Source organism: Eulemur rufifrons, chromosome 15, assembly GCF_041146395.1.
Source record: "Eulemur rufifrons isolate Redbay chromosome 15, OSU_ERuf_1, whole genome shotgun sequence".
Taxonomy (NCBI): domain Eukaryota; kingdom Metazoa; phylum Chordata; class Mammalia; order Primates; family Lemuridae; genus Eulemur; species Eulemur rufifrons.
In genome coordinates, this window is record NC_090997.1 from 86,605,308 (window position 1) to 86,629,212 (window position 23,905).

General features: G+C 41.1%; 1 protein-coding gene across 1 annotated transcript in view; it reads left to right on the forward strand.

Annotated features, from left to right (window-relative positions):
- HECA (hdc homolog, cell cycle regulator) overlaps positions 1-23,190 on the forward strand; it is a 40,784-nt gene extending 17,594 nt beyond the window's left edge. The window contains exons 2-4 of the mRNA XM_069488003.1: positions 11,420-12,454; positions 18,758-18,912; positions 21,956-23,190. Coding sequence (XP_069344104.1) covers positions 11,420-12,454; positions 18,758-18,912; positions 21,956-22,120 — 1,355 coding nt within the window. The 3' untranslated portion in view covers positions 22,121-23,190. The remainder of the gene's footprint in view (positions 1-11,419; positions 12,455-18,757; positions 18,913-21,955) is intronic.
- The last annotated feature ends 715 nt before the right edge of the window (positions 23,191-23,905 follow it).

A 23,905-nucleotide genomic window follows, 5' to 3' on the forward strand; every position in this document is an offset into this window, starting at 1 on the left:
CAAATTGTTGAAGTAATCTGATTTTAAGAGTTGGTTCCTTATATGATGTAAAGTGTCCAGTTTTCAACAAAAAAGTATGAGGCACACAAAGAAATAGGAAAGTATGGCTTACCATATTTTTCACCATTGGCGTCCCCTGCACTAAACTCCCCTCACATAAGAGGTGTTCAAAACATTACTTGAATTTACTTACATTGATTGGTAGCTGTTTGGAAATAGGTTATTTTCAGAGACCTCATGTATTTTTTTCTTTTTCAGTAAATGGTTTAATGCTAAGATGAACCTGGTTGTTTTTTTATGTCTCCTAGAACAGGGTCCTTATTAAACGATTGTTATTAAAAAAACCCAAAAGCCCTTATATTTGCCCAAATAAGTGTTTGTTAGTATCCTGGAAAATTTGAAGGCTCTTTCCTTAGGCAATTATATACAACAAAGCTGCCAAGAAAACTGACTTACTCAGAGATCAGATCACTTTGAAATGTTTCCTATATGAAGTTTATGTTTATAGTTTGAGTTTTAAAAGCATTTGGGGAATATAAGTATTAATACTTTGCAGATGTCTGTATTTCTAGAGACTTTTCGGCAACTACCCATATTATCTTGTATTTGACTTCTTTATTGTAACAATTTAGAGGTTTTTTTTGTGTGTGTGTCAGGCCTATTAAATGAGTGTTAATGCTACTTATCAGCACATGCTGATAAAAAATATGGCCTCAAATCCATCCATTTGTGTATATTTTTCTCCATTTACCATCATACTCTTTTGCTCCAGTGTCTCACACAAAAAGGTGAAGTAAACTTATCAGACTGGCAAGCCTCAAAATTGTGTGTCACTATAAAGGAAAAGATGCTTACTGAGTTTGCATTGAGGCCAAGTAGGCACCCTTCTGTTGCTGACTCTGGAAAGTGAGTAATTTTGGCACCCATCAGGTATGGACTTAAATGCATATTTGGCAAAACTGATCTGAAAGTTATGAGAAGAGGTGGTAAATGGATTTTGTATACCCTCCTTGTTCCAAAATTAAAGTGGCTTTCAAAAGTACACGTAATACTATAAGATAAATAATAAATGTGAAGGTATTAGTGATAGGGACAATACTATTAGGAAAAATAATGCATGTCCTGAGTCGTAAGAGGTAGGTCACAAATTGAGCTTTCAGATTTCTAGTACACAGAGAGAAGAGGCAAACAGAAGTAATAGTGTGTTCTATAATGTCCATCAGGTTAGAAGACAAAAACCAGTCACTTAACGATTTATAAAACATTGTAAAATACTGCACAATGTACATGACAATATCCTTTTGTAAATAAAACACATTTATTAGGCCTGCTCTCATCATTAAAAGCAGTCTGTCCAGGGAATGAAACAGAGTGGTCAAGGTAATCAGCTCTCTTCTAATGTGGCTTAATCGTAGTTGTGGTCTTGGTTTTATTTAGTACAAGACTCCCACACCAAATGCCTCCAGGGGCCTGGCACATGAGTAAATACAGTTGTCCCTTGATATCCAGAATGAACCTCCACGCCAAAATCATGGATACTCACATCCCTGATATGAAATGGCATAGTTTTTGCATATAACCTATGCAGTACTTTAAATCATTTCTAGATTACTTAGAATACCTAATACAGTGTAAATACTATGTAAATAGTTGTGATACTATTGTTTAGGCAATAATGACCAAAAAGTCTGTACGTATTCCATACAGACACAACCATCGATTTGTTTTCCCTGAATATTTTTGACTGGCAGTTGGTTGAACTGCCAATTGATGCAGAACCCACCGATACAGGGGATAGGGGGATGACTATATGTAAATTGGGCTGAGGTGGAGGCCTGGCTGCCCAGAGAGTACATGCTGCACGTAAATAGCATTCTGATTCACTTCTATAAGGAAAACCCTGGGTGGCTTTAATAAGACATCCTGCAGGCCAAATTGCTCCATTGGAACCCTGGTCTGGAGGAACGTATAGTCACTGCTTCTCATTTGAGCTTTTGGAAGATACTGAACAGCAGAGAGTTGTGGTTGTATTCTCTGATGGGTACCTGGCCTCCAGATGGCCCATGTTGCCAGTTAACTGTGCAGTCGTATGCTTTACCTGTTGGTCAGACTAGGGAAGAGGTAAAGTTGTAGTCTCTTCAGCTGAGGTCATTGGGATTCCAGAGGTAAGGGAAGGGGGAAACTCTCATCTGGCCTTTGGCCTCCAAGGCACCATTTTGGGGCTTACCAAGAGAGAAGCAGCAGATCCAGCATTTGGGGATACGGCACTGTAACTTAGGTGGTAAATGAAAGTCACATATGTGACATATAATTAAGGAATTTTGGCCAAGTTTTGAATATTTATGTTGACAGAGGAGGACATTGACAAGGATAATCAAAATCAAGCTCATTTTCCTAGCAAGGAAAATGCCTTAACATTGGAATGCAGTACTAAAGAATGCCATGAAGTCTTTTCTGGAGCCTTTAAAAATGGCATAGTTTAACAACTGTCTGGACAGTTTCTCTGCAGTTGTATATATATACAGTCATACATCGCTTAACGATGGGATGTGTTCTGAGAAATGTGTCCTTAGACAATTTAATTGTCAGGTGTGCATCATAGAGTGTACTTATACTCAAGTATAGCCTACAACACACCTAGGCTATATGGTATAGCCTGTTGCTCCTAGGCTACAAATCTATACAGCATGGTACTGTACTAAATACTGTAGTCAGCTGTAACACAGTATTTGTGTATCTAAACATAGAAAAGGTAGTAAAAATACGGTATAAAAGATAAAAAATGGTACACTTATATAGGGTACTTACCGTGAATGGCGCTTGCGAGACTGGAAGTTGCTGTGGGTGAGTCAGTGAGTGGTGAGTGAATGTGAAGGCCTAGGACATTACTATACACTACTGTAGACTTTGTAAACACTGTGTACTTAGGCTACACTGAATTCATAAAAAAAATTAAGTAGTTGTGCTACAACGTTATGCGGTGATAGGAATTTTTCAGTTCCATTATAATCTTATGGGACCATCGTGTGTATAGTTCATCCTAGAATGAAACATCATTATATGGCACGTGGCTGTGTATGCACACATCTGTATATACATACATGCACTTACACATGTACTTAATCTGGAGTCCTGTTCCCATCTTATGATATTGTGACTTGGTTCCAAGAGCTCCTGGATCTACCTTTCCTTCAGAGTACAATCATGCAGTGCATGTATGTGCTCATGTGCTGTATAGTTTTCACTGATGTAGTACCCACAAGATCTAAACCTTCAAACACAAGGAAAGTCAGACTGCTAATTTATTTTCTAGTACAATGTTATCCCATTATATACAAATTGAATTTTGCAAATTTCAACTAATGACGCATAAATAATATTAATAAAAGCTTCACATTATGTGCAAAATTTCAACAAACATATTCACTAGTATTATGCATCAAGCTATCTCATATTTTTAAGCTGGCAGGCAACTGAATTCAAATGCTTTGTTACTCAGTGGCACCACCTTTTCTTACAAACAGAAATACAAACTAACCTTTGGTAATATGTGAACTCTTGTTGTTGATGGAACTTCTTCAAGGATTTTGGTGACATTTGTGTTATTTTGACATTCACTGTTGCAATTTAAAATCTATATTATAGCTTTCAAAATAGTATCCAAATGTGTTAATAGTGGTGCTGAAAATCATTAACTTTGGAATAGAAATTATATGTGATAAAAGACACTATGACATGCCACGCTGTTAATTTGTGAGATAAAACTGAGAAGTATTAGAGATAATGCTGATTCAATTAAAAAGCACCAGTAAAGCAAAAATACAACAGAGTGACTACAGATTTATGTGTTCTGAGCATGCATTGCCCAGACCCTACCTCCAGACTATGGAATAATCAGTCTTTGAATTATGTAAGTTCTTCAGGACCACATTCTATGAATAAAATTCAACCATGCTTTATGAATTCCTGTTATCCAGGCTTGGAAAAGATAGCTTAGGTTGAAAAAGACATATGACAAGGTACTTATTTATCTGACACTGGGGAAAACATCTTTAAGGGATAGAGAATTTTGAAGGTCACCTTTTCCTTCTACTTCTTTGAAGCTAATCAGTAAATGTGGAGTGAATTATTTTATGCATACCATACTGCTTTGTGGTGGGGAAGAAATACATTTCTTGCCCTTCATTAGCTTAAAATACACATGAGAAGTCATGATTGACAAAAGAGTAAGTTGGAAGAGCATGCAAGACAGTGGCAACCTTTGACTCAAGAGTAATATGAGAGTTGAGGACTGTGGAGGGGAGTTGGTATGGGCTAGCTTTCCTAGCGAAGAGCAGTGGGCCCCTCTCTGGGCCTGGGAGGCGTGGAAGGGATTTGGGGCTGGGAAAAGATTGAGGAAAGGCACGGTAAAAGGAGGGTGTGTAGCGAAAAGGAGCAGATGAAAAGGGGTGAAAGTAACACTGTCTGGAGTGCTCAACTCCTGGCAAGCCTAGGCAGACCTCACATGTGGAGGAAGGATGGTCACCTCCTGGTTGTGACGTCACCCTGAACTCATTCAAAAATTCTTAGTTTTTACAACAAGTAATGTGAAGTGATGTGGCACTTAATAATAATTGCTGGGCCAATCACAGTGATTCACACCTATAATCCCAGCACTTTGGGAGGCCAAGGCAAGAGGATCGCTTGAGTCCAGGAGTTTGAGACCAGCCTGAGCAACATAGCAAGACCCCGTCTCTACAAAAAAATAAAAAAAAAAAAATTTACTAGGTGTGGTGGCACGCACCTGTAGTCCTAGCTCACCTGTAGTCCTAGCTACTGGGAAGGCTGAAGTGGGAGGATTGCTTGAGCCCACAAATTTGAGGTTATAGTGAGCTAGGTTTGGGCCACTGCACTCCAGTCTAGGTGATAGAGCAAGACCCCATCTCCAAACAAACAAACAAACAAAAACCATAGTTGCTTCTAGTTAAATGGTGCTTAGGTGCCAGGCACTGTTTGAAGTGCCTTCCTTAGTAACTCCTTTAATCCTCATAACAACACTTTGGGGTAGGTACTATAATTTCTGCCATTTTACAGGTAAGAAAACAGAGGCACTAGGAAGTTAAGTGATTTGCCAAAGATCTTAAAACTAATAAGTTGTGAAGCTAGAGTTCAATCCAGGCAGGCTGGCTCCATAGTCTGTATTCTCATATCCTCATGCCCAGAGACACAGTTGTCAGAAACTTCATACCCTGAGAGGAATGAGCTCTCTGCAAACAAGGGGATGTGTCTCCACATAAGAGGAACTACTGTATGTAAAAAATCAGCAGTGTAATAAAATAATTGCTCAGAAACCCCGAAATTTGTGCTTGGAAACCTGGGTACAGAGGAGGGTAGCATTAGCTGATGTTGGTTTGAGGAAGTGAGTGTGAGGGCCGGGCTCTGTCCTGATAAAGAATGGACCGAGTCTGGAAGACCTGATTTGAGCTCCCTGGCTGCTGGCCAGCAGTTGGGCTGCTTCTCCCCAGGGGCTCACCCCCTCCTCTGGTACTTCAGCCACTGCCAGAGCACTAAATCTGGTCGGGCCATTCTTCCTTCAAAAGATTTATTAAACATTTAATAGGATTTTCACAGTAGTGGGTTTATAGGATGCATATGATGAAGCCCCCACCTTAGATTTTGCCTAGAAAGCCTTGTGTAACTTCAGAAGACCCTGCACTCCACCCACCTTCCCATCTGCTTGTGATGCTTGCAGATTTTTATTTTATTTATTTATCTCTCTATCTATTTATCTGTTTGTGTATTTATTTCGTATATTTAGTAGAGATGGGGTCTTGCTCTTGCTCAGGCTGGTCTCGAACTCCTGAGCTCAGGCCATTCTCCCGCCTCAGCCTCCCAGAGTGCTAGGATTACAGGTGTGAGCCACCATGCCTGGCCGCTTGCAGCTTTTTAAAGAGAGGTGAAAATACTTAATTTCACGGTTAAAAAAAAGCAGAAAGTAGCAATGTCTGGTTTACAGGGCTCCTCAGTGAGAATGGGTTTGTTGAGGAGTTTGGCTTCGTTGGGCAGCCAGTGTGAGCCCTTTTAATAGGTGGGGAGTGTGGAGTACCAAGGAGTGGGAGCAGGTCAGACTTCGCCCAGGTGCCCGCAGCCTAGTCCCACTATTGTCCAGACTTGAAATTCCTTGAGATTTTTGCACAGGATGACATGAAGCTTGTTTATTCTCACCTGGGCAGAGAGAAACAGAAGCTGGGTACGGATGAACCTGTAAAAACAGGCCTTGGAGGGTTTATAGACTTTTTTTTTTTAATAGTGCTGACTCTGTGTAAAGGAACATTTTTCCGTATTGCTGGTTAGTCAGGTTATGACAGTTTAGTGACTAATGCCCAAGGGGTGTTTGTGCCACAGGCCCTCACTGAATGTGGAGTTCCCTTTCCCCTCTCTCCCGCTAAAGGTTTAGTTAGATCAATCTATGTTCTATTTATACCTTTGTGGCACTGCTATTCTTAAGAACTAGGGATTTTGTAAATGTATAGCTTTCAGGAAGCAATTGAATGTTTCTGTACCACAACTAGTTTGTTACAGGTCTGATTTTGAATGCTACCAGTGCTGTTTCTTAGAGTTAAAAAATCTTTTCCTATATGTTTTGGTTGATTGTAAAACTTAGGAAATAGAAAAAGAGGGGTGGCATTATTTATTTATTTACTTAATTTCTAAATACCTATTGTTTGGCATGTCTAAAGCATTAGGAAAAGTAGATAATATACTGGAACAGTTTACATTTATTTGATGAATCAGATGCCCAGGCATAAAGTTATGGTAGAAATAACATAGAAGAGCAAATTTTTTTTTTTTTTTTTTTTTTTTTTGAGACAGAGTCTCACTTTGTTGCCTGGGCTAGAGTGAGTGCTGTGGCATCAGCCTAGCTCACAGCAACCTCAAAGTCCTGGGCTTAAACGACCTACTGCCTCAGCCTCCCGAGTAGCTGGGACTACAGGCATGCGCCACCATGCCCAGCTAATTTTTTCTATATATATTTTTAGTTGGCCAGATAATTTCTTTCTATTTTTAGTAGAGACGGGGTCTCGCTCTTGCTCAGGCTGGTCTCGAACTCCTGACCTCAAGCGATCCACCTGCCTCGGCCTCCCAGAGTGCTAGGATTACAGGCATGAGCCACGGCGCCTGGCTAAGAGCAGATGTTTTTATGGAATTTTGTTTATGAAGTGTTTACACATACATTTAAGCTGACAAGGGCAAGCATTTTTATCCTCACTTTACAGATGAGGAAACTGCTCAGTGTCAAACAACTAATCAGTAACAGAACTGGCACTCAAACTTGTCTTTCCTGTTATTCCCTGCTGCCTTTCCAGTGTGCGCAGTGGAAGGGGGATATTAACTAGGGAGGGAGATAAGTTTGAACCAAACCTTGAAAAGAAATAATGTCTTTGGGTTTAGAGGCCAGCACACCTCGGCACAAACATTGTCAGAAGTCCTCTGACTGTTCCCAACACTCACCCTGTTACCCCATTTCACCTGCCTCCCTGGGAGCCTCACCCTCGAGGATGGAGCCGTGCAATAGGGTGAGGTGTCTGTTGAACATTTTACTGGCTAATTAACAAGCTCTTGGCTTTGTACTTGTTTTTGAGGCTCAGCCACAAGGCCACATCAAAGTGGCTGACATGTCAATAAGCAGGGCTGGCAAGTTGGAGTGAGTCCTCTTCACACAAGGAAGAGGCCTGGAGGGTAGGAGGCAGGTGAGCACGGCTGTGATGACAGATGCTGTTACAGGGCCAGAGACGTGAGCAGAGGTATGGTACCTCCTCTGTGTTCCGTGCATGTACTTCTATCAGAGCTCTTAGCACAAGTTACCAGTCTTTCCAGCTGGAGACCTGGTATGTAGTAAGTGCTCAGCATTGGTTAAATGATACATTTGCTGCTTTTTAAAAAAGATAGAAATAGGATTTTCCCCCTCTTAGTCTACCTTTCTTTAGTGTGAAAATACTTTCAAAGGAAATACCAAGCCAGTCTCAGCATTTACATTTTGAATATTGTGAATGCAAAGGTATAGTTAGGCCATCTTTTAATTTGATTTTATTGGTCCTAGGCTAATATATTTTGGTTACTGCCATTACATTTCAGAGACATTCCCATCAAGGCTGTTGCTCTGAAGGACTGAAGATAAAAACAACTGAACTTAATAGACTAATTAACATTTTACAGGACACTAAAGGTCATAGCCCAGATGACTGTGATTAATTTACTCAGAGTTTCAAACCCCTCTTCTTTTCCACTTCTTTTTCGTGGGCTTCAGTATGTTCAGGTCTTTCTGTCTAGGATTACAGCTCTCTTTTCTTTCTGTTCCTCTCGACACATGTGGGTTTGATGTGCCAGTGTCTTCAAGGCGACTTTTCTTTTTTCCGGTGATTTTGCCCCTAGGGTGTATCTGGCAATGCCAGAGACATTTCATGGGGGACATTTGTGTCGTCATCCATTGGGGTGGGGATGTTGCTGAACATCCTACAGTGCTCAGGGTGGCTCCCACCACAGGCAGCATGCCAGCAGCGCAGAGGTTGAGGAACACTGATCTTACCTGGTACTCTGAGACATTTCACAGTTCTCTATTCTTAAAACTTTCCCCTGACTGCCTAGACAGTTTTCTCCTGACTTGTCTTCCAGTGAATTCTCAGTTTGTTCCTTACCAATCTCTGTGAAGGACTCTTCTCCTCCAGCTGTGATTCCAGTGCCTGCTTCCCTTGCTTTGCTGGTCCTACATCTCTGCCCACTCCTCACATTCTTCTTGGGCGTCTCGTTAGTCCCAGGGATTTGATTTGTGTCTCTGGGCGACTGACTCCATGTTTGTATTCATAGCTCTAGCTCTTTTGAGCTCCACTGAGATTCATGTCTTTCTCTACCTCAGTGGTGCACAAGCACTCAGCAGGTCCAGAAGGGCAGGCCAAAGTCTTCTTCCATCCAGCTTCTTGCTGCTATGTTTGCGGACACGTGCCCGCCGAGTCATCTTGCACTGCTCCCGAAGCTTGGGCACTCATCATTTCCAAGCCTAGATTACTGCGGCCCCCTCCCTCTGGCCTCCCTGCCTCCAGTCCCATGCCCCACACTGCCACCAGGGGAGCTATCTAGAAAGAACTCTGAGGCCGAGAGTCTTCGTTTAGCTTCTCACCTATGAGAGATACAGTCTGAACTACTATACATGGCATGTGGAACTTCGTGACCAAGGGGCCTTTTGAAAACATGGACATTGGGGTAGCATGACAAGGAAGGTAGGGAGGGTGGAGAGTACAGATACTGAGCATTAGGGTCCAGTGATGCTCACTTCCTGTAATGCACTGCACGGTCCTTCTCTGCAGAGAATTTTCCAGATGCCAGTAGTGCCTCAGTGAGAAATGGAAGATTTAATTTTTAGCTTCTGCCTATGAGAAGTGAAGAGAAATGCTCAGCACTAGTCCTGAGCACTTATTTTAGGGAATGGAAGGCAAAAGAAGAACCGGATGATAATATGACAGCCTGGATATACCAGGGAGTGATAAATTGTATTGGAAATCGTAGAAATGCAAAGACACAGTGGGGAGGCTGTCAGTTGTGTTGCTCTCTGCAGTGCCATTCTTGTCCCTGGCCTGTGAGTCATACTCAGCCCCCACTCCACACAGCTGACAGCCCCTAGATTGGACCCGTGGCCTGAGGTCTCCTTCCTTGGTCCTGCACTGCCAGATTGTCAGTCTCCCAGTGTGGACCGACATTTGGTAAGTTTTGCCATCTCTGACTTAGGCCCCAGCCACCTCTTTACACAATTGCTTTTGTAAATAAAAACATCCCAAGCTGTATCTTTCAGTGTTGGTTGATGACAAGAACAACAGCAATGACGTTAATGAACCCTATGTACCAAGTACCGTGCTACACACTTTATAAGCATTTCTTATTTAATCCTCACAAAGATCTCTACACGGTAGCTACTATACTTAATGCCATTTATAGTTGAGAAAATTGAGGATTAACCAAATGAAGTAACCAGTTCACTTTTACTCAGCTAGTATTCTGTGGAACTGGGACTTACACATGCCTTTTTTCCCCCCCATTTTAAAAAATAGATTTCATTTTTTAGAGCAGTTTTAGGTTCACAGAAAAAAATTGAAAGTATGGAGAGTTCCCATATACCTCCTGCCTCCAGCCTTCCTACTATCAACACAAAATGTGTTATAATGGATGAACCTACATTGACCCATTGTTACAGTCAGTTCCATAGTTTATGCTTCACTCTTGGTGTTGTACATCTTATGGATTTTGACAAATGTATGACATGTATCCACCATTATAGTATCATACAGAAAAATTTTACTGCCCAAAAAATCCTCTGTGTTCCACTTGTTCATCTGTCATTATCCCTCTCACCCCTGGTAGTCACTTGCTCTTTTACTGTCTCCATCATGTCTTTTTGACATTTTAAAAAATAAGTTCGAAGCTCAGATATGCAGTTGTCACTAAAGGAATTAGTGGAGTTTCAATCTCCATAAATCACATTTATTCCTTAAGAAATGGGTTTTACTTGTGTCACCATGTTTTTCTTTTTTTCTGAGGACCTGCTTGGCTGTTTGGACCCTGTGTGGGGGGCATATGTTTAAAGATAGGGTACAGATATCTCCCCACTTTCTGTCCTCATAGCTTTGGGAGAGTTCTGGTTTTTTCCTTCACAACCTGGTCGTATAATTCTGTTTAGACCAACAATTAGTTTGACCAAATATCCCTGCCATTGGGTGTCAGACTACTCTAGAAGAGAATTGGAGACGAGGCTGGGCTGTTTTCTAGCTTCTTGTATTTAGGACAACCTAAAATCTGATAAAAGGCTTTGAGGGCCCTTTGGGAAATAACCACCAGAACTGGTTGGTTAAGTGGCCTCATCTTATTATATCCTAGTTCACTGGAGTGGTACTTTTTAAAGGAACTTTGGAATTGCCTATTGTTATACCCGCAGATCTTAGAACAACCTCATACCATACTGTTGCAAGGACCAGCTTGAACATCCCTAATTGGAAAATCCAAAATCTGAAATGCTCCAGTGAGCATTTTCTTTGAGCGTCATGTTGGTGCTCAAAAAGTTTTGGATTTTGCAGCATTTCAGATTAGGGATCTTCCACCTGTACTGACACTGTGAAAGATTTGGGTTTTTTGAAGCTCGTTGGTGTGTTTTTTCAGCAGATAACAAATTTAGAAAATAAATTCCTTGGCACAACATCATACCAGAAGAAAATGGTAAATGTTTTCCAATTCTGTCTGGTGTGTTTTCCAGTGATAGAAATCTTGACACCAAGAAAATTGTTCCTGTGGCACGAATGGGCTAGTGTGGGCTCTGCTCTCTGCGTTGGTGTCCGCTTGGATCCCTGTGTGCTGTGACCTGAATCAATCTCTCTCTCTCTCTCTGTTCCTACCCCAGAAGCCCCCTGTGCCACGCCCCTGATCTGCAGCTTCGGGAGGCCGGTGGACCTGGAGAAGGACGACTACCAGAAGGTGGTGTGCAACAACGAGCACTGCCCCTGCAGCACCTGGATGCACCTGCAGTGCTTCTACGAGTGGGAGAGCAGCATCCTCGTGCAGTTCAACTGCATCGGCCGGGCGCGCAGCTGGAACGAGAAGCAGTGCCGCCAGAACATGTGGACAAAGAAGGGCTACGACCTGGCCTTCCGCTTCTGCTCCTGCCGCTGTGGCCAGGGCCACTTAAAGAAGGACACGGACTGGTACCAGGTGAAGAGGATGCAGGATGAGAAAAAGAAGAAGTCTGGCTCCGAGAAGAACACAGGGAGACCTCCTGGCGAGGCTGCAGAGGAGGCAAAAAAGTGCAGGGCCCCGAATAAGCCCCAGAAAGGCCCGAGCCACGACCTGCCCCGGCGGCACTCCATGGACCGGCAGAACTCCCAGGAGAAGGCCGGCGCTGGGGCCTATGGTGCGCGCTCCCCGTGTGGCTCCCCGGGCCAGTCCCCGCCCACCGGCTACTCCATCCTCTCCCCCGCCCACTTCAGTGGGCCCCGCTCCTCGAGGTACCTTGGGGAGTTCCTAAAGAACGCCATCCATCTGGAGCCTCACAAGAAGGCCCTGGCCGGGAGCCACGTGTTCAGAAACGCCCACTTTGACTACAGCCCCGGGCTGTCTGTTCATAGGGGGGGACACTTTGATGCCCCCGTGCAGTTCCTGCGCCGGCTGGACCTCTCCGAGCTCCTCGCTCACATCCCCAGGCATAAGTTGAACACTTTCCACGTGCGGATGGAAGACGACGCCCAAGTGGGCCAGGGGGAGGATCTGCGGAAGTTCATTCTCGCAGCCCTCAGCGCCAGCCACAGAAACGTCGTGAACTGTGCACTGTGCCACCGGGCGCTGCCAGTGTTCGAACAGTTCCCACTGGTGGACGGAACTCTGTTCTTAAGCCCGTCGAGACACGATGAGATCGAATATGATGTTCCTTGTCATCTTCAAGGTATAGGTGTTCATTCACCTTGCCTGCTTTCTGTTTGTTAAAAACCAAACAGCCAACAAGATGAAATTGCTCTGTTTTGGCTTAATTTTCACTGATTTTCTTTTTGTTCTAGTCAGGTGTTAGGTAACGTTTGACTATTTCAGCTTTACCCAGTGAGGCGGTGGTGATTTTTTTACTCTGATGTCATTGTACCAAGTACAGTTGTCCTGGTGGAGTAATTTATTTATTTTTGTTCTGCTGTAATTTGAAGAGAGGATTGCTGGTGTATATTTTTGTAATTGGGAAGAAATTTAGAGAAGGAATTGCATAATTGTCACTTGTAAAATAGTTGCCTTTGAAACCTGTTTTAATGTGCCCAGCAAGCTATGTATTCTCTTTGATCCTTGTAAACATAATAGGATGAGTAGGGGTCAGGAAGGGCTGAGGTGTTTTTAGATTAGTTAAGTCAATTTTGAAGTTTGTGAAGGATGAGACCATCTTGATGACAATAGAGGATTATCAGAAGCTCAGACATTAGCCTGGTGGTGGTGGTGTTGGAGACGGGGGACAGTGGGGAAGCTTATTATGAATAACATACAAGGACTTGGGTACATTTCATCCATAAATTGAATGACGGGTTGGTTAGTATAAGTGAGAAATTTGACAGTTTATGTAAAACTACTGAACTTCCATAAAGATGAGATGCATAACATATAACATGCTTATACTTTAAATGTATGCCAAAGAAGTAGTAAAAGTGGTATATCCTCACCTGCTTTCTTCCCACCAGCCCCTGCTGTCTCAGTTCCCTAGAGATACTTCCAAATCAACTAATTCTTCAGATTTTTAACATTAAATTTTTAAATAGTGCTGTCTTCATTCTCCAATTTTAGATATTATCTGTTGACTCACTTTTAAGGTGAATGACTACATATCCCCCTTCTCTTTTCTCTCTGGATGATACCTAGCAGTTCTTGGTTAAATCCTTAACGTGTTTACTGTGGTATGTAAATATTTAATGTTGAGCCAAGAAATATGGGGTTATTTCTTGTTATAGAATACAGTATATCCTAGGATACCTTTCATTTTTATTAGAGTTAATGATTGATTACATTTTCATTTGCATGGTTTTTTGTTTTTTTGAAACTTTGGGTAGTTCTCACTCTTCCAGCAGCTTCACAAACCACCTTGCAAAAACATTTCCACATAACCTGTCAGACATTTTTGGAATTTTTTTCTTTTCTGAAAATATCCTTTGTGGAGACGTCAATCTTCCTGCTCCTGCCTGTCCTGACAAATTCAGGACCTGCTGTTCTATACTCTGTCCTCCTAGGAATGCCTTCATTTCTCTCCTATTTTTTATCTTGTTTCCTAGATCCCATATTTTATATTTTCTTGGTGTATTCCCTCAATTCGTTAGGAAACATCCCCCAGGAGCTTTGTAAGAAAGGGAGTGTGGGAGTTGCTGATTTGAGATTTTCAAAGTCTGAACATATCTTGGTTCTTGATTGCTGTTTAGCTAGGCATAGTCTTCTAGGTTATAAATATTTTCCCCTTGGATTTTTGAAGGCATTCTTTACTGCCTACTCTCTTAAAATGTCCCTATTGAGAAGTCTAATATTCCTGTCCTGCCTCCACCTCCACCCTTCTCTGAAGGTTTTAAGATTTTCTCTTTCTGTCCCTAATATTCTGAAATTTTACCATAATATGGTTCTTTTTTTTTTTTTCCCTCCATTCATTGTGCTCTCTGTACTCTCTTGGCCCTTTGATTTATGGTCTTCCATTTGAAGAAATTTTCTTTTTATTACTTCTTTGATAATTTCCCCTTCACTATTTTCACTTGAGAAAACCTGTGGAACCCCTATTAATCAGGTATTGGACTCTCATACCTTTTTCTTTGTGGGGGTGGGGGAATCCTTTATACACACACACATATATGTATGTGTATACACACATATTAATATATGTGGCCCTGTTGTTTATCTCTTTGCTTTATGGAAATTTTTTTTGGCCTTATATTCTAGTATTTTTACTGAGTTTAAAATTTTCTGTTCTTCTATTTTGAATTTCCAAGAGCTCTATTTTTAATAGCATCCTGTTCTTCTTTCATGGATGCAGTTTCTTGTGTTGCCTTTCTGAGCAAGAGAGGGAGCTGAAACTGCAGGAAGTGTAGTCTCATTTGTTTTGAGAATTTTATCTACCCCCTTGTATCTTTTAGCCTTTGTTATAAAGTGGAGCACTCCAAAATTTAGTGGTTTAAAACAGTGATGATTTAGTGATTTCTCACAAATCTGCAGGTTGATTAGTTAGGACAGTTAGATTGGCCTAGTAGTCCTCAGCTGGAGTGCTTGTCTATGTTGCGTGTAGTCTTTCATCTTCCAGTAGGCTAGCTTGGGCTTTTTCACATGGCGTTCCCAGGACAGCCTTCAGGAGATGAGAGTGGAAGCTGCAGGGTCTCTCTCTAGAGGCTTAAGCTTGGAACTGAGTGACATCACTTCTATTAATTTTTGTTCTTCAATGTAAGTCCTTAATGCTATCCCAGGTTCACAGCATGCTGAAGTACTCTGCTTCTCGATGGGAAGAGTTGCGTAGACTTTATGGTGGTTTGTAATTTACTGCACTCTACTATTTCCCTTTTGGCACTTCATCCTACCTTCTCCAGTGCTTGTTGTCCAGTTTTGAGAGCTAAACTGTTTACCATTCCTCCATCTACTTTCTGACCTCACATATTTTGGTTCACAATTACAGGTACCTCATTGTTTCATGGAAGATGGAGTTTGTGGTTTTGTTTCTTGTTCTTCATCCTGCTTGGGGGTAATTTTAGAGGGAAGAGGATGGAAACACCTTTACTTCATCTTAAAACTTGAAACATTCTTTATGAAAATGAATGAGGGTAGGAGGGTACGTGGGTAGAGGGTAGATGAGAGTAGGATTGTTCTTTTTCTATTCATGATGGACAAATTCTTTTGATGTAATCCATTCATTGATTGGGTCCTTGCCTGTCATCAGTGTATAATCTTAGCATATGAGATGCTTTTATAAAATGTAACTAATTTTACCAGGCCTGAGGTTCTAGTACTACATGTGGAACTAGGAACACCTGGATTTTGTATACATTAAGTGTCTTGTAATTTCTAAAGAGGAAGGAGCCACCTTGGGCTGGTTAATCAAGGGAGGCAGAGAGGAGGCAGATGTGAAAAGGTGGGCTGTATCTTAATAGGCAGAGGATCTAGCCATGTCAGGTGTTTGTGGATGAGGAGAAGGAGCAATGTGAGCAAAGAAAGGGTGGTGGCAGAAGAAAAAAGGACAGGTTGTGATCAAGAGCTAGGGAGAGAACTGTCTGGTTGGAGCCAAGTATCCTAGAGTGGAAAATGAGGAGGATAGTTAGAGAATGGATGGGGGGAGTCCTCTCAACGCATAGTGAAGAACTTTGCCATATTCTTTTTGAATATGAGTTGAAGGTGGGTTTTTTTTTTTTTTTAACATTTTTTAAAAAGAAGACAGTGACATGGGGAAAGTTTGAAAGGGGTAGGACCTAGAGAGAGAGTTGAAACTTTATTTCTCTAGCCTAGGTGTGAGGAGATAAGAGACTGCAGGGTGGGGACAGTGGATGGAAAAGAGGGGGATATCTTTAAGAGATTATTTTAAAGGAAATTACAGCTCTGAGTTCACCTTGACTGTAAGGATGAAGAGGAGTCCTTGTTGGCTCACTTTTCTTCTCGACCAGATAAATAGTGCAATCACAGAAGTAGAGAAAGTTAGGAAAAGGACCTGATTTTAGGGGACAGGAGATGAGATTTGTGTGTGTTGGATTTGAAGGGGTGTTGGGACTTCTGTGTGGAGATGTCTTGCAAGCATGGCTAGAAATAAGCACTTGGGATGGACACTGGGGAGCTTATTTTATGACGGTGGTTAAAATCCTGAGAGTGGAAGAGCTCTTGAATGGAGAGAAGAACAACAAAAGGAAAAGGATATGACAGAGCCCACAACTAATCTAGAGGGTAGCTACCAGGGAGAAGATGGAGAAGAAGGTGAAAATTAGATAGGCCTGAGTTCTAGTGTGTGTATGTACGCGTGTGTGCATACATATAAATGGTGCGTTAGGTATGCACTACAAAGATACTGAGAAGCTGAGCTATCGATTATGAAATCTGAAGATGAGGGTGTTTAATCAGTACTGAAGAAGTCCTCAGTGCCACAAGTGAGTCCTTGACCACATATCAGCGTTTTTATTGCCACATCTTGGAGAAGTCCATGTGCTTTTATTTATAGTAAGCTAGTTTAAATCATTTCTTCCATCCCACAGTCCCGACCATGTGTTCTTTGAAGCATTTTCAACTCCAATGGAAAGGCCACGTTCCAGGCCACAGGATTAAACAGACTGCAGTTGATTATGTGTTGCAAAGTGCTTACTGTCCTCCATGGTGCACCCTGTGGGTTGTCACTCCTGTGCCCTGCCCTTTACCCCTCACTGCCCTCACCCAACTCCGCCTCTGGCCTCTGTTCTCATTCTTCCTCTGAAAAAATGTTTTGTTTGGTTTTAATAGTTTATTAAGATTGATCTAATTAGGACATTCTTTTATTGGGCTTCTTTACTTTGAACCACATGTGATTGTTTTCTCAAGAATCTGCTTTTTGTTTAAACTCAATTCTAGGGTTTAGGAATTTAGAATTCTCTGTACTTGGGACAGTGTATAACTGAGACAAATCTAGAGACTCAGTCCAGGCCAGGTGCTCTTATGAGTTTGCCTGTAGGTTAGGAGTCTGTACTTTGGACTTTGCTACTTATTGTGAACTTGGGCAAGCTGCCCACACTCTCCAGCTTCAGTTCCTTCTACCTTAAGTGGGAGTAACCTGATTTTGCTTTATAGTGTTGTTGTGAGAGCTAAATGATTCATGTAGAACTTGTAGCACAGTGCCAGACCCTTGGTAAGCACTCAGTAAAAGTGACTTGTCTTCATTGTCATGATCATTGTTATCAGCACCTGGCCCTGCCCTCACCATTCCTGGCAGCAGCTGGAGAATTGCAGTTAAGTCTAGGACAGATGGAGACTGCAAATGAAGTGTGTCTGTGGCTCTTAATACTTGAACTGACTTCCTGACATGCCCCCAAGCCACTCAGAGTGGGCATAGCGTGTGAGACCTTTTTATTTCCAGTGCCCTAGCCCAGCGGTGGGTGGTATTGTAAGAAGCACTTGTCACCTTAACCATTTTTGGCATAGATAACATGCCCTATCCATTCACCCAACACACACTTAGAGAGTTCTTTCCACATTCCAGATTTTGGGCTAGACACTGAGTCAAGGAAGATGAAAAAGACATGGTTCTTGTCCTCAAGGAGGTAGAGAGTCATGTAAGCAAATACAGTAGAAGGGTTTTCTTTAAGTACCATATATAGGAGTAAGAAGCAGGTTGGTCCTTAGTACTTGAATGGTGAAGACCCGTGGTCTAACTGATGGAAGTGAGCAGCATGTTCTGAGTAAGAAGCCACTTAGGAATGTGTGTTCTCCTGATTCGTGGAGCTCCCTGGTTTCCTCAGAGAGCAGAAATGTTGCTCTCCAGATCCTGGACATTCTGACTCTTGCACAGTTATTTGAACAGGATGGTAGCTGGCACCAGCTGGGACCCTTCCATACAAACTAGGATGACATCTTTCCTTTACAAGCATTATGATATTGATAAATACTGGAGGAATGGGGTTGTAACTTTTAAGAACCAAGTAAATATTAATAAGACATTGAACTTATTTTAAAAAATCACAAGTAAGATGTAATTCTGGTTCCTAAATTAGATGTGGTGATGGTTGAGCAATTTTGGGGACAGGGACAGTTAACATAGTAATTTTGGCTGTGGTGTAATTCTGGACTGTCAATTCCAAGACAGACATTGACTTTTTTTATGATGGGAATTGGTGGGTGAGAGCCCATGACAAGACCAACGATGTTGGCTCAGTCTGTGTGTGCCATGCAGTGACTTCTGAGCAGACAGTCCTGCATGAATACAGTACAGGCTGGTTTTGATTATGTGTGGCTTTGTTATTGGAATTTAGATGGACATATTATGTAAACCTAGCAGCACTTTTTGGAAAAATGAATTAAAGCAAGTTTTTAATAAGCTTGAACCTGAAGTACCTGTTTTATGATAATTAGTAATTAATAATTATTCTAAAAGGACAGCTTGTGTGATAAATATGTTTTGCTTTTTATGTTTATTCAAATGATAAGTATGTGCTTATAATAGGTAGATGAAGCATTTTTATCCCTTTTGGAGGTAAAATGTGATTTCCATGATGGCTGCTCTGAGCTTTGTGTCTTCTGTGCACAGGGAGACTCATGCACCTGTATGCGGTGTGTGTGGACTGCCTGGAAGGGGTTCACAAGATCATCTGCATCAAGTGTAAGTCGCGATGGGACGGTAGCTGGCACCAGCTGGGCACCATGTACACCTATGACATCCTGGCCGCCTCTCCGTGCTGTCAGGTTGGTATCGACCCCAGCGAGGGGAGCAGGAGCAGTGGGTGATATTAGGCTTCTGTCCCCAAGTAAATAGAAGAAGATACTTCTGACAGTAAAGAAGAAATTCAGTCATAAAACTCCCCCAAAGTCCAGCAATAATGACTGATTCACTACATTGTGATGTAGCTATTTTGTGGAATACTATGCAGTCATTAGAAGGGATATTGTAGAATGAGATGTAATTATGTAGGAAGTATTTCCAGTATATTAAGTCAAAAAAGCAGGTTATAACATGGCATAATAACATGCTTGCATTTGTAAATAAGTGAACATGAAAAGGGATCTGCTAATGCATTCGTTACCAGGTGGTTACAGACTGGTCTGGTGGTAGGAGGCTGAGTGATTCCTTTGGTTTTCTTTCTGTTTGCATATATTTCCTAATATTTTGTATGATTAATTTATACTAAATTTCTAATGACAAAAATTATTATTTAAAAGGAAGAAGAAAGTTTCACTTAGGAGACAAGATTTTCTTGTTTCCTTTCTGTGGGATAGTGCAATTACCAGGAATTGTCTGCCTTGTAAGGTGTTTGAGGTTGACACGAAAGATTTGTAGTCCTTAAAGCATTTGTAAGAGGAGGCATTTTCTGGTGCTAAGAGAACATCTGAAATTTAGCTGTCATCAGGAAAACAGGGAAATATTAATATTATCATATGAAAACACATTAAATAAACCCATAGAACAGGAGACAAAATCCTTGGAAATATCTTGGTTTATTTCCAGATATTTGGGGAAGAAAATAACTTGCTGTATAATTCCTTAATAGTCATGGGTAGGAGAGAAATTTTCCTTTGCTCTCCAGTGTCCAAGGCCTGGCTTTTTAATACAAATAACTGATGATAGTTAGTTATTAGTTACTGCATAGTTTTCCATCTTTAGCATTATGACTTGATTTTGGAAAGAGAATAGCCTTATTATTTCAGTTTATTCCAAAAATGACTGTATCTGTTGCACTGAAAAATTGTTAGAGTCGATATTTCAGCTATGTCTTGTATATACTAACGTTTTACAGAAGAGAAATATGGTCATGAGAGATCTAAATGGTCATCCATAGTCTGCCCATCCTTTGAATCCAGATAGGATTGACTAATTTTATGCTAGTTCTAATGCACTGACCAGCTTTTTCTTTATTGATTTTGTTAGAGACAGGATCTTGCTCTGTCACCCAGGCTGGAGTACAGTGGTGTTATCGTAGCTTACTGTATCCTCAGACTCCTGGGTTCAAGTGATCCTCCTGCCTCAGCCTCCTAAGTAGATGGGACTACAGATGCACATAACTGCTCCTGGCTAATTTTTTTTGTTTTTCATAGAAACAGGGCCTCTCTGTGTTGCCCAGGCTGGTCTCAAAGTCTTGGTCTCAAGTGGTTGACCTGCCTCTGCCTCCTAAAGTGCTGGGATTACAAGTGTGATCCACCGTACCAGGCCAACCACATTTTTATTTTTAAACTTAGCCTTGAAAATGAGATCACAGTCTTTTAGTTATTTACTATAGCATTTTATGATAGTTTTTGTGCCTTAAGCCAGCTCTTGAGATGAGAGAAACCACAGGAAGTGGCTCCCCTCTCTGCACACATACCACAGAGGGTTATTTTTTAAATTAAAGAAATAAGGAAGTGAAAGAAGGTTTGGGCCTGTTAACTCAAAGAATATTAGCATTGGAAAGGACCTGGGCAATCTAGTGTCGGCTCCTTGTCTTCCACGTACCAATGGAGGCCTCAAAACTGTGAGTGCTTTACCCATGGCTACACAAATTGTGGCCATGACAAAAACTTAAAATTCCCATTCTGGTGTTCTTTCTACTGCACCATTGAAAAGCAATGGGATTAGCTCTGTATTTGTAGGGAGAAAAACAATAGCATCTAGCTACACTCAGCCTCTTGGTACTCACTATACACTATATTTTTTCCTTAAAACAATTTAAGCCCAGAACTTTATCTGCTGGCCCCCTACTATTATAAACAGGAAAACATGTTTGATTAATGTTTTTTTTAAAATCAATTGACAGTATTCCTGTGAGGATACAAGTGTTAGACACTATTAAGGCATCAAGAGAAGTCTTCTAGTAAGACGGAGCCAAAAATAAATAATTGCTATTAGAAAGGTAAAACAGGTTAGAGAGGTTTGCTTAGAACCTCACTTTTAATGTTCAGAGAGATTAGTGGCTAAAAGGGAGTTTATCGCAGGTTACAGGAAAGTAGTTCATGTAATGGCTGAAAGCGAGCTGTGGGCCAGGCTACTCTGGTTCCGGTCTCAGCTCTTCTGCTTTCTGACTGTGACCTCGGGCTTGGCGCCTGTTATCACTGTGTGCCTCAGTTTCCTTCTCTAAAATGCAGATGACACTGCCTGCCTCACAGTGTTTTGAGGACAAGTTGAGAGTATACTTTATTCTTAGATTTAAAAAATGAATCTATATCGAGAGTCTGTTTTATTTGTCATTTCTAGTTACTTAAGTCCTGGCACATTGCTGAAAGGTGCCCGGACTGTGCCGCTAAAGAGAGGCTGAGCGTGAGGGAAGTTGCGGCATGCTGGGGGGTTTAGGATCCTCCGGATCAGCACAACTCTTCTTCCTGGATTGCTAACTTTACTTGAGTATTTTAGGGAAATTTTATTTTGACATCAAAGAAAACACAAATGTATGGAGTAGAATGAAAAATGAATGTGGATTTTAAAAATAAACCCAAAATCTTCAAAGAAGTTTCATGTAGGTTTGGGTGAAGGAAGTCAGCTTCTGGCACTCTTAGAATCCAGAGGGAAGGGTTTCCTATCGTCAGGGAAACTTTAGTGGAGAAGATTAGGCAGTACTAGAATTTTCTTCTCACCAGTACGTGGAACGACTAGCAGTGCTGCATATCGCAAGAGAGACTGGGAGTCTTTTAGGCATACCCTGCTTTTGGTAGTAAAAGGAATGCTTTGCCTTGATCGTTTTCCCAGCATTTTGGTTTAGATGACTTTGACAAGTGCTGCGAAGCCAAAGGGTGTTGTGGCTCATGGTGTCTGTTTCCCCAGGCCCGCCTGAACTGTAAGCACTGTGGGAAGCCCGTGATCGACGTGCGGATCGGGATGCAGTACTTCTCCGAGTATAGCAACGTCCAGCAGTGTCCACACTGCGGGAACCTGGACTACCATTTCGTGAAGCCATTTTCCTCCTTCAAAGTTCTCGAAGCTTATTGATGAAAGCTTTGCTTTAGTAATAGCTATTTTATTGATATTATTACTTTATTACATATCTTTTATAGGGAAACATTCTGTGACATTAATTTCTTTTCTAATTTAAAGGAGAGTTACTTTGTGTATGTGCGCCACTAAAACGGGGGCTGCCCCTTGCCCTGTCTCGATTCCTGAGTGTTAGTCTGTGGTTATGACCAGAGCCCAGGTGGGTAATCCCGTGAGTTTGGGTAGGGGTTCACTCTCACTCAGAGTCTCTGGTGCAGCTTTAAGGTGATGGGGGAAGATGGCATGAGTTGAAGAAAGGGATTATGTGGCTGTAGACTAAAAGCATGATAGGAGTTGGAAGAAAACTCTTACTAAAATCTTAACTTTCTAAAGACCCACTTTTAGATCTTCTCTGGGCCTTGGCAAAAATATGTGACAAATGAATGTAAGTCTATGCCTGGAGAGCAAATAGTGTATTAGTCCATCTCGGCTTAGTGTCCTGCAGCACATGCTGACATGCAGTTTACTCACACCAATAGATGGGTTGAAATTGGCACAAGGGCCGTTTCCATCACTGTTGTAATTTAACAGTCAATTTCTCATGCTGAAAATGACACCCAAATTGTAAGACCTAGTAAAGATATGGGTATTGCAAATGTTTTTAGGTAAGTTGACCTATAACAGAGAATATATGAAATGAATTTGGAAATAATCCATACTGATTTCAGGGCACAAAGGCAGAGTTCTCTCACTTGAATTGTGTCTTTGAAGTTTGTCAAAATAGATCTTAAAGAGAATCCATGAATAACGTGATTTGGGCAGTGATGATTTATACAAGTTGCACTGTCAGAGTGCTATTTAGTGTCAGATTTTTCTCACAGGTAAATCTCACAGCCACAGAATCTAACGGGTGAGTTTCAAAACCAAAAATTGCCATATTTATTGTCCCCAAGATTTCTTATGGCCACATTTAACCCATTTGATACTGAGTTTCCAAAATCAAAGATTTGACGTTAGGCGAGAAAGGACAAATATTGTTTGAGAGGATGATCAAGAAAAGAATAATTTTAATATTTCTTTAAAAAGTGTGTTTTACTTTGGAAAATCACTGATTGTAATGTATAACAGTATGTTTGAAAATAGATCATTCTAAAGATCTCATGATACCTTACTGTTGGTGAAAAAAGATGATCATATATAGAACTTGATTAGTCATAGCATTGGGCGTTCCAAAATACAACCTTCTGTTCATTAGATCTTAATGATTTAAATAGACTGACATCCTATACCCTTACAGAACTGGAATATGATTTCTCAAAAATGAATTTGGTAATTTCATGTATGATATGCATATATGCTAAAAGAATGCTGGAAACATAATCATTTTATGGATAGCCAAATTTGGGATTGATGTGAACATTTTATATTACTCATTTGGTTTATACCATTTTTTTCTCAGTGGGGTTTTTCATTTCAGAAGTGTTTAGGCATTATTGCAAATGAGTTTCAGTTCTACATGAAATATTTGATGTTTTGTTTGAAACAGCACAGCGTTAAAGAGCCAATGTGTTAACTAATATTTTTCATCTTTCAGTTTGGAAGGTTGTTATTTGGTTTGTTGCATCTGGTTTGATGTTTGATGATCTGAAAAATATTTCACAGTGAGGGGAAATGCACAAAATGCCTATAAGAAGCAGAAAATCATTATTGGTTTGACAGTGTTTGATGCAACTAAAAGAGGACTATAAGACATAACCTCTTGCAAATTTGTTTTTAATACACAAAGCTGTAATTGTGAATTAA